General features: G+C 37.7%; 1 protein-coding gene across 4 annotated transcripts in view; it reads right to left on the bottom strand.

Annotated features, from left to right (window-relative positions):
• DNAJC5B (DnaJ heat shock protein family (Hsp40) member C5 beta) overlaps positions 1 to 11,876 on the bottom strand; it is a 189,544-nt gene that overhangs the window by 23,521 nt on the left and 154,147 nt on the right. For all 4 annotated transcript variants that reach the window (XM_023533268.1, XM_023533270.1, XM_011364592.2 and 1 more), the window contains 2 exons: positions 7,488 to 7,701; positions 3,797 to 3,968 (listed from right to left, as the gene is read on the bottom strand). In XM_023533268.1, coding sequence (XP_023389036.1) covers positions 3,797 to 3,968; positions 7,488 to 7,701 — 386 coding nt within the window. The remainder of the gene's footprint in view (positions 1 to 3,796; positions 3,969 to 7,487; positions 7,702 to 11,876) is intronic.

The following is an 11,876-nucleotide window of genomic DNA, read 5'->3' as shown; positions in this document are numbered from 1 at the left end:
AAAAAAATTGGAGAAAATCTTCATGACAAAAGCTTAGAGTTCTTAGACATGACACCAAAAGCACAATCCATTAAATATTAATAAATTTTTTATCAAATTTTTTGCTCTGCAAAGTAGCAGCAAAAAATAGCAATATATAGATTTGATAAAATTTTTGTAAAACAAACCAATCCCATAAATATTTAAACAAAATTTTTAAAAGTTGTTATCCTTGGGAAGCTGGTGCCAGGAGGTTGGTATAAACTTGCCTTTGACTCTGTACCCTCCTGCGGTAGTTGAATTTTTATGAATATCTCTTACTTTCATACAAGGCCCCCAAACTCCCCACCATTGGTAGCTTTCAGATGAGTCCGGGTAGAAATCTGCTAGAAAAACTGTGGGGAGGTGAGGGTCAACTCCTCAGATCCCTTCCAAAATCTAAAATCCTAGGATTTTATGATTATACCCAACATAAGATAATTAAAATTCCCTAAGTGAGAAAATGTTTGCCATATTTGATTTCAGAATTACCAAAATAAAATACTCAAAACTCCAGTGTCTCACAAGTGCCTTCTGATGGACTCAAATCTTGATAAATGCTGCTTATCATTTGTCAGGAGTAACTTGATATCCAGGTGACAAGTAGCCACTTTCAAGTGTATTTTCTTAAAACAATTTTAAGTGTGTTACCTTCTTATGCCAAACAGAAGAAGGTAACAGTCCGTCAGTTGGATCAGAGTCCAGAAAGCATAGTCTTCACATGGAATCTGCTTTGTCATCCTTACAAGCCTTAACTTGCATTAATTTAACCAGCAAACTACATAACTCTCTGAACTAGTGGAGTAAAACTCTGAAACTAGCTAATGCACCTAATTGCAAATAAGGCATAATTCTTGTAATGAGATGTCAGATCGGGGCACACTAGTAGATTTATTGCGCAGTTAATGAAATTTAAGCTTCAGGGGCATTTATCTGTGCAGACCCTTTTGAGGGCCTTTGTGTAATTATTGGTAGCCACACTGGCAAAGGAATGGCCTTAGGAATACTCCTATAGCTCACTATGCCAATTCACTTGCTGAGGGGGCATGAAGATCCTCACTAGAGGTGGTATCACAACATATTTATGTGTCCAGTGGGCTCTGATCCTGGAACTTTTGAGTGATGGGAGGGGCAACAAGGTTTGAAATATTCAGAGTCAAAAAATTGTGTGTAGAAAAATTCTTCCAAATTTTACATGTTATATATGAAATAAACTAGAAAAAATTTTCACAATTTGACAACATTCCCTAAAAATTTAGACAACACTATCAATAATGAGTTGTAAAACTGAAACTTTTCTAATCTATGAATCATTAAAAAAAAACAAACAAATTTTGACCAAGCATGCTAGAAGACAGAAATATTTTTCTATCCTTACTACAGAAAATGATGTTATAAAATTATTATTAAATGAAGAAGCAGTCAAAGAATATGCACCCAGAAAGCATAGGGGGAAAGTATTATAGAAGTGTTCCAGGCAGTTAATTAAACTATTGCTATTTTTCAGGATTTTGTGATATTTATGGTATTTGTCAGTTTTTAAGCTTTGCAATTTGTTGTGATTTCTTGTTTTTATTTTAAATATTCACTTTCAGATCCAATTTTGTGTTTGTAATTTTGTGGGGGTGTGTGTGTATGTTTTTTAAAGAGAATCGCCCAAATTGTATTAGTTTCAGGCTCTACACAAAAACTTGGCTCAACTCTGCATAGGAGCTTTTAAATATTTAGGAATAAGATAAAGCTTTTCCTTTTGGTTAAGAATTCTTAGTAATACAGTCAAATAGGATCATGATTTACTGAGTCTAGACGCTGACCTCTGCAATGGAATTGGTAGCTCTGGTGGGTCAAAACGGAGAACAGCGAGAGGCACATAGATTTATCATCAGTCACCCTGCAGGAGGGAAACCTGGGTGGAATTTGGCACTGAGGATGAATATCTGTTCCAGATATTCTGCTAAGAAGGTCTGCTGAAATGACCTGGTGGAGTTTTTTCTAATTTAAAAGAAGAAAGACTTTGAGGCTTTTCAGAGAAGTATGAAACACTAGATTTGGGATATCTAGGTTCAGTTCACCTAGTTTTGGTTTCTATACTATAAAAGGCAAGTTAAGATAAGGTTGCCACAGTGGATGACCATGACAATGCTCTCCTATCTCACTGTCACTGTCTCTTCCAGTGACTGAGTACTGGACAGGATTGATGGATGTTGTGGGAGAGCCTATAGACAACAGGGCCAGAGACCTCTGACATGTTCTCCTAACGGTTTATTTCCCTCGCGAGAGCAGATGGGATTAATACACTGGGCTCATCATTCTTAAGCAAGTTATGCCAACGTGACTGGTCTTCCCTTGAAGAGGAATTTACATCTATACATGTCTCTTTTTAACCCACTTATGAGTAACTGTTTCCTTGTTCTTTTTGATATTTATGCCTCTATCGAAAGACCTGTCTTTTTATATCCCAAATAAAGCAAAAGAAACTTGTAATTGTATTTCACCATGGACCTACAATCTTGTTCCAGAGGCAGTGATAGAAAAGTGTAAGAGCGACCCCCTTGTTTGCTGAACTGGCCATCCAGTGGTCCCCATAGGAAGGGGTCACAGGTAATAGGGAAATCCCTTCTGACCTCTCTGACTCCCCAATCCTAAAAGGGCCTGAGACTAAGTACAATTCACATGACTGAAGACTCCTCCCTTTAAGCTGGAGTCAGGGTGGGTAATAACTGGATCCTACTCAGCATCATGTTTGATAGAGAATAAAAGGTATATAGAAGCTTTGAAGCAGTTTCTGCTGCTTGATGTCGTGGAATTTCTGTTTCATTGTCATCCAGAGAATCGGAGTGTGGTGCAGGCCAGAGAAGTGCACCATTCCTAATTTCAGCAGTTCTGACAACACTGGGCCAAGGTCTGTCAAGTACTTCTCTTATTTGGCTGTCCAGGGTTCTCTGTGATTTAGTGATAAAGACTGTAAGACAGAATTGTGGTGCATTCTCCAGGAGAAAATGACAGTAGGATTATGGATGCAAGTTTGATTCCAGCTTATTTAAACAAGGGCATTTTCTAGAGAACATGAAGTATTCCTAGTGTTGTGAATTCTTTTGAAATTTTACAATTTGTTATATGTATTTCTTAATCATTTCTGGGCAGAATGAACTTGAAGAATCAAGTAACATATCACGGCCATACTTACGCATAGACAGACAGACAAGTGGGGTGGTTTAGCAAAACAAATAGTCCTATTTACATAGGACAATATTCTTGATGCAGATTTGAGACTGGTTCTGAATGTGTGAACTCGGAAAGAAACTACATTTCCAGGGAAGGAAGACTACGCTCCGCCCCCCACACACCCAGTTCTACCCCAAATTCAATATCAAATAATCAAAAGAGAGAAAAGTGAAGGATTGCTGACTTTTCTTGATATCCATTCCCTTCTACTTGAATAACGATCCTAAAATAACAGGCTGAAATGCTCTTCCTGGGAGAAATTTCTACCTTGGCTCTCCTACCTTTGGGCATTCCCACCCAAACCTCCCTGAACCCAGAGCTCACTCTCTTGTAACGAGACCATAAATTGTACTAGCTTTGCTTTGTGATCAGCATATTTCATGATTTCTTTCTAATGGTGTCAGGTTCTGCTTTTCTCTGTGGCTGGTAAATGGATTCCCCCCATTTAGTTGTTGGATCTCTCTCACTTTAGTGATAATCATCACCATGGGACTTGGTGCTTGGCCAGGCCTATGAAAGGATACCCACTCCCTCTGCTCCCATCTTATTTCACCTTTTTCCATGTCAGTCTTGATCTGCTCCTCAAGATCCTCTGGGGACATGTAGAAGTCCTCTTCTGGCACGGATGATTTGGGCCGGCAGCGTCCACAGCAGCAGTTGCAACAGCAGCACAGACAGCAGCAAAAATAGCAGCCAGTCAAGAGGCCAATGATGACAAACAGGGTCTAGGGGAAAGAGGCAAAACGAAACAGGGATGAAGGGTGTTGGGGTGTGGGAGAACCCCAGAAATCAAGTGTGCACCCATGTACCTCCAGAGACCTGAAGACATCGCAGTTCACCCTGTAGACCACATATCCATCCTCATCCTTATTCCATGCAAGAACTCTTTAGTTTCCTTGGAAACAAATTCCACACAGAGTTTTGCCTAACAAGTTAAACCCAGAGGAAATGACTTGTAGCCAAAGTAATGATATATGACATATTCTTCTTTATTCTTAAGCTATGGTGATCATTATTGAGTAAAGCAAACAAAATCAACCAACCAACCAACAAAACCTCTAACCAAGGGAACTGAATCATTCTCACTAAAAGCTATTAATAGCCCTCCTCCCCCACCCACATTCGTTAGTCACCACGTCCCGTGGAGTCTCTCTCCTCAAGGTCTCTTGCACCCTCCCTCTCATCTCTATCCTGGCTGGTAGGACTTTCAAACGGATCTCGTTATCTCAGCTCTAGACATTTTAGTAGCCTCCTAACTGGCCTCCCTGTCTCCACTCTTGCCTCCTAATCCACCTAATCCACCTTGCACATTGCTACTCAAACTTCCTAAAGTACCTGTTCTCTTGAACCCACAGAGTGACTCTCTGGCCTCTTAGATAAGGCTAGAGCTCCTTATTAAGGTCATTTGGCCTCTACCAATGCCCCCCCCCATGCCCTACACCAACTGGCCCTGTTCTTGCCATAGCTGCCATAGCTTTTCTCTCCCTGCAGATTTACCTGCCTAGATGTCTCCCTCCCATTCTCCAGTCACCTAACAAATACCCACTCCGTATTTGATATTCATCTCAAGGACCCTCTCCTTGACATCTTTTCTGACCCCCTCCCCAGAACAATGACTCTCTCCTTTGTGCCTCAGTTGTACTCCATACAAACTTCTACCATGGTGCTTTTTGTGTGGACATTTTAGGACATTGATTGGTGTATAGGTCTGTCTAATACTTCTTCAAGTCTAGAGCTATATGTTAGTCATTCTACTACCTAAGGATTTAGTACCTGGCATGTGGTAGACACTTAATACATGCCTACTGAATTAATGAATGTATAAAGTAATAGATAAACAAATGATTTGTTTCTCCTGTGAACAGCACCAGAATTTCCCCACAAGCATGTAAAAGGTTTGCTCACAAAGTTTGCCATAGCTGAAAATTAAAAGAAACTCTCCCAGTCCCCCCAATTTGAAGTTAAAATAAGCCGTTTTATTAATTTGAGCAAAATTAATTTATTATTTCATTAAAAATATGTATTTGAAATAGAAACTTGTTTGTACATCTTTGAATCAGAATGTAGATTTTATTTAACGAAGGAAGCAAATGGGATAAAGAACACTTGTGTCTACAGTTCTTCAGTAACTTAAGGTGGAATCTCTTATGTTGATGAACCTCACCTGCCCCGTTCCACTTGCCCAGGACTCTATCTATCCGACTCGGGCCCCAGTTGTGGGGTAGAGCCTATGGGTGGGTGGCTTGGAGTAAGAGGTACTCAAATCCTCACATCTATAATCTTTTTTGCTGTGGATACTATACATTTTCATAGACTTAGGTAAATTACTCTGAAAACAGAACTGCAACACCCTCCTCTTTACCGACTGCCTCTGATCCCTCCTGTGTAATATTCTTGTGCCATTGCCCCAACAAGCTCCTCTTTTCGTTAGCTACCTTTTTGTTTTTTCTATCCAATTCCCGTATTTTTCTCTTCTCTGAAAATTTCTTTTAGTTCATATACTGTTTTGTTCTTTAGTTATTCCAAATAGATTGTTTGTCTGTTGCAGAAATAACCTTACCTTATTCCCTTCGATGCTTAGCACAGTCCTAGGCACAAGTAGGTGTCCAATATTTTTATATACATATTTTCAGTACTATACAAATTCATTCATACAATACATACTTAATACATGATCACTATGCACTAGGCCACTGTAATGGGCACTGTGAGTTAGGCTTTGGCACAAGCAGAAGGGGAAGGTAAATATTTTTTGTAGCCTTATTTTTAAAGAGCCACATCAGGAATTATTTTATATATCCCTTATACTACTGGAGCGTTTTTGCTTATCTATGAATTTTTATCAATTTTTTCAACTTCCTGGGTAACGAAACCTATTCTCATTTTTACGCAGGCAGGCCCCAATATGCAATCAGGTGCCAGCATGTAAATAATCTAGAACTCTAGATGTATCTCTCTATGGAAAGAGCGTCACGTCTGGAGGTTAGGTTGCCAGGCAAGCCCACAAAAGCCCAGAACATTTAATCTATCATGCATTATAAATGACATTGTCTGTATGTACACTCTTATTCCAAGTTTCAAATCTGCTTAGTAGGAACTTGTCTCCCTCCCAAGTCCTCACAATAGAGAAAAGGGGTTTCAGTGGGAATCTTGGTTGTCCCCAAGAAAAGGAATTCTGGAGACTGCAAAAGGCAAATGAGTCCTTTGGTCACAGACTGTCACTCCATGCTTGTGCACCGTGACATATCCTTTCTCTTCCTGCATATATAAAACTCTTGAATTTAGCAAGATTTATTTTAGTGGAAGAAAATAGCAATTGGAATACTACAGAACATGAAACCTGCCTTTTTGGAGATCTGCAGCTTTTTAAATTATTAATTACAACTCATGTGAATATGAGTTCATATGATTTCACAAAATGTGTGAACTGTGAACTGTTCACATGCATGTGAACTGTCTAAAAAATATGCTGATGGATTATGCATGTGGTTCATATGTAAGTATATTTTCATTAGACGTTAAGGATATTAAAACTCATAAACAAATATAAAGTCACTACCAAATATACATATACTAAGGATTCCTAGAAAACCACACAAAATTTACTGTTAAAAGTCAATTCTGATTGTATTACGTTGCCTTTTTCTTGACTAGTATCTATTTTCTCTCTCTCTCTCTCTCTCTATCTCTCTCTCTCTCTCTCTCCAATTGTCTGTCCTCCACTACTTAATTTTCACCTTTTCCCCCTCATTTCCTTCTCCACTACCTCACAGCTGGCTCCATGTGAGCCTGTGACATAACGACTATGCATTCTCCTAAGTACTGTTTGCTGATGTAGCCTATGCTATAAATAGTAAAGTACACGGCTAAATTTGTCCTGTAATAATTTATTAAACAGTCATCACACTAATAAATTATTTTTGGTTTTGAGCAATGAGTCAGTTCTTAATTAGTCACCATAGGGGGAGAGAGGGCAGTCAGAATTAACCTGAAGCTTCAAATTCAAATATGATTAATGTCTGGAAATATTAAGTCATGCTGTATTTTATAATTATTTGATGAGCTAAAGCAAAAATGATCCTCAAATAACCTTTCAAATAACAGGTCAAAGCGATATCTCCTTTTATTTACAAGAGTTTAATAATATAGTAAGGTTAGGCTTTTCTTTGATATTGAGTCTAAAAGAGTGACTGATACCATTATCTAACAAGAAATTATTTTTGAAGGAAAAAAATATGATTCACCTTTGCCCACCAGCTTGACAGCATAAAGTAGGTATTAACATTTTCATCTCCAAATTGTTCAGCCACATAAAGTCCCAGCGATCCATACTTGTCATATATATTTCTCTTTGACAGGTCAGTAAGTATTGTGTGGGCGTTGTTGATTTCTTTAAACTTTTCAGCAGCAGCTGGATCATCTGGATTCTTGTCTGGATGATGTTTCAGGGCCAATTTTCTTTTTAAAAAAAGTGAGGAAAAGAGTTATTTGACAAGAATTACAATGGCTTTTTCAAAGGGCACTATTTCTTTGTACATCCTTTATACATGAATATACTGTCCATGCATGTTGAGGTGGGGTACTGATCAGCTTCCAGAAAAGTAGAGTATATCTTATAAATCAATCTATACAATAAATTGGAAAAAAATCACACTTATTTCAGGAATTAAAGTATTGCTGGTTCAGAAATAGTGAATAATTAAGCCACTCGGCATCAAGATGCTTAAAAAGTACCAATATATTTAAAAGTATAAATCATGGTGTATAATCCATTCTAACTAAAGAATTTTTTTAAATGATCATTCATTTTAAATTTGTTTAACCAAAAGATTTTTCATCTTTCATTTTGAGAGATATTTAGGGTATCTATAAATTCTTATAGATTCAATCAATGAGACTTTTTTTACATGCAGAATTTGTGATGAACTTTTGCTAATAGCACAAATGCTTATTTTGTCATTTTTAAAAGCTTTTTAATGTTTACTATATTCTAGCAGTATTGTAAGGATATTTTAAGTATTAATTCATTAATCTTTACCACAGCCCTATGAGATCGGTATTATAATGATTCCATTTTACAGATGAGGAAATTTAGCCACCAACAAGTTAAGTAACTTGCCCAATGTCACAAAACTAATAATTAGAGCCAGGCTTTGAACACAGGCAATCTGACCCTAAGCACATGCTCTTAACCACCTATCTGCTGCCTCCTATATGTTTTTTAAATTAAAAAATGTAAGGCATACAGAATGTTAGTAGGCCATTGTGAGGACTTTGGCTTTGGGTCTAGGTGATATGGGAAGCCATTGGAGCGTTTTGAGAAGGAAAGTGGTATGATCTGACTTTAGGTTTAGAAAAATCATTCAGTCTTGAAGAGGACAAAGGCAAAAGCAGGGAGACTGTTTTAGGAGAAGTTTATAGTGATTCAGACCAGTGTGGTAGTGCAGGATGTAGGGAGAAGTGGTTGGATTCTGGATATATTTTGAGGACTAGCTGGATTGGATGTGAGATGTGAAAGAAAAAAGAATCAGAGATGGCACCAAAGTTTTGACCTGAGCAATGAGAAATCTGGAGTTACTATTTAATGAGTTAGCAAGAGATTTTTTTGTAGAAGGAAATGGTTTGTTAAGGTTCAGAGTTCCATTTTGGACACCCTTGAGATGCCTATTAGAATTCCAAGTGGAGAGGGAGGAAGAGAAACCTATGAGCCTGGAGTTCAGGTAAGAATCTGTGTGGGACATGTACGTTTGGGAGTTAGTTCTCAGCAGGTAGATAGTATTTAGAGCTATGGAACTGGAAAAGATTCCCAAGAAAGTAGGTCCAAGAGAAGTCCAAAGACTGAGCAAAGGAGATGAAAAAAAAAAAAAACATGAATGACGTAGAAGGAAAAATCTGGGAAATATGGGGTCTTAGGATCCCAGTGAACAAAATATTTCAAGGAAGACAGTGGTTACCTGTGTCAGATGTCATTGACATGTTATGTATGATGAGGACTAAGAACTGATCACTGGTGACCTTGACACATGTGCATGCACACGCACACACATACAAATGCATACATGCACATATACATTCACCACAGACAACTGTATATATGTGTTAATATAGGGAAAAATTAAGCAGAAAAATAAAAAGAAAAGAAAGAAGAAAACGGAAGGTTATAACCACAATTAACTGTGCTTATAGATGCACATTGGGGTTTTAGGTGATTCTCTGTTTTTGCTTGTTGAAGAAAATATACATATTACTTGTGTGGTTTCCTCCCTAAGCGTTTTTAAGCTCTGGTTACAAATTTTGTGCCTCTTAATAGGTGGAAGTTTAGAGTTTGTTCCTTAAATGACCCACTACAGACTGGAGATGGGGAAAGAAAGAAAGAAGTCCTCAAACTTTAATGATACAACAGTCATCATCAAAGGCTTTAAGTGGCTTCTTTAAGCACATTACTTTTAATTACTCAATATTCCTGGAGTTCTCATTCTGTACCCTGGAATACAATTGCAGCATTTCCCCTTCTAGTTCCAGATATCACGTCCGGAGCCAACCAAATGCAAGGGCTGTTACTTCTGCCTTGAAAAAATGAAATCCCTGGTAAATGGCTCTTTACATATATTACTTTGTTTCTAGTGTTCAGTTGTAGACTGATACAAACTGCCCAAGACAGCCAGAGAAGCCTAGTTTCCTGGCGCATTTTAAACTGCTTGGATCTTTGTCAGGCTCACAAGGGCAGACCCAATCAACCACTTATCACATTCCTCTAACAATGGAGTTGGCAAATTCAGAGAGCTGCAGTACCTCTCTTTGTAACAAGTCCAATTCCTAGTCGTCAGCAGCATTTTGACTCCTCTTGGCAGATACTCTTGGCTCTGAGGAATGCTTTGGAAATATGGCTAGCAGAGAGGCAGCTGCCAGAATTACACAACTGCTCGAGGAGGTAGTTGATCAATGACCCACCCCCTTAGGAACCGTGTGTAACATAAGAAAACAAGTATGGGATTTAGGGTGAAAGGAAGTGCTTGGAGTACATGTAAATGTACTTTTACTCACCTATTTACTTTAAAGATATTTCATATAATTTCTCATTTTATACTTAAAAGTGGCATAATATTCAACCAGAATGTGGGCCTTTAATTTTAAAAAATCTCTACTTAGTCACCTATGAATCAGGTATGGCTATAACTAATATCAGAAGTAGCAACACCTCCTCTAATTTCCACTTCAAAATCCAATGACAGCTGTCAACTGAAATGCATAGTGAATTCAGTGAGTAGCAGATAAGATAAACCTCAGGCCCCTAAGATCTACCTATTTTGAGGCAGCAGAATAATTCTAAGAATTATAATGTTCTGCCTAGTTCTCCTTCCTGTACCACCTAGCACTCAAGTGAGATCTACCTACTATTCTCTACCAATTTCTGAATCACCTAACTCCTGATTCTGACCAAGTTGCCCCAGCTCTAGTCCAAATCTATCTCCATGGGGTTCAAATGTCAGAGGAGACCCTCTTTTTGTGGGAAGGCTGGCCTCTGAGCCTCAGGAAACTAAATTCCACCATGGCATGGCTATGTACGTAGCTGCTTTTCCCCACTTAACACATATTGAACTTTCTCCAGTTACCTTCAGATACTTCCTATTTCAAATATTTTCTTAACTGCTGTGTGACTTTCTGCTAAAATATCTCAATAAAGTTTATTGCCCCTCCATTGTCACAGAAGAAAACCACCTGCTGCCTAAGACAAAAGATAAGAGAGAGGGTGAGGCATTGATATCTTCCTATATCCTAGAACCTTTAAAACCACCCTCATGGGAGAGCCAGCATTTACTGCAAAATAGCAAAAGCAAAATCTGAGCTCATGTTAGTTGTAGACTATTCTTTCTAGAAAAAAAGTGGCTATGATGGGAAGGAGACTGATGGTAGGTAGGAAAATAACCGCTATAAACCAGAGTTTGCAGGTGAAACAAACCCTATATTAGTAACCCTAGATATACGGCAAGTACTACAACTATGGAACTCAATAGTTTGTCATAATACTGGAGGTTCAGTGGGACTCCTGTGCTCTCTTGGACTCAGGCAACACTGAAGTGAAAATATAAGAAACCAGTATATGAGCTCCAATGCATAGCTCCCTGACATTTGGTATTGAAAGGCATTTTAATGTTTGACAATCTGGTAGTTTTTTATATATCCCTTTATAGTTTGATTTTAATTTCTAATTTTGGATATCCTCTATTTAAGTGCATGGTAGTCTTTTATCAGTGCTTAGGTTGATGCGTAGAATTAAGTTTTAAAAATACATATTTTAAAATACATAATTTAAAAAAATACGTATTTTGTATATGAATCCTTTGTCAGTTATATGTATTGCATATATATTCTCCATTTCTGGGGGCATTTTTGTTGGTTGTTAGTTTCTTTATGGAATCTTTAAACAAACAGAAATTCTTAATTTTAATTTAGTTGAATAAATCTTTTTCTAAATTCAGAAAGATATTGTCCTATAAATTCTAAAATTTTTAAATCTTTATAGATTTGTCTTTCACATGGAAGTCAATGATCCATTTGTAGCTGATTTTTTAATGTGGTTGAAGGTAGGCATCCAGTTTCATTTTTAAAAATGGATATCTAACTGTCCTACC

Source organism: Pteropus vampyrus, unplaced genomic scaffold, assembly GCF_000151845.1.
Source record: "Pteropus vampyrus isolate Shadow unplaced genomic scaffold, Pvam_2.0 Scaffold99, whole genome shotgun sequence".
NCBI classification, from domain to species: domain Eukaryota; kingdom Metazoa; phylum Chordata; class Mammalia; order Chiroptera; family Pteropodidae; genus Pteropus; species Pteropus vampyrus.
Note: the sequence above shows the minus strand (reverse complement) of the source record. Positions and strands in the feature narration are given on the sequence as shown.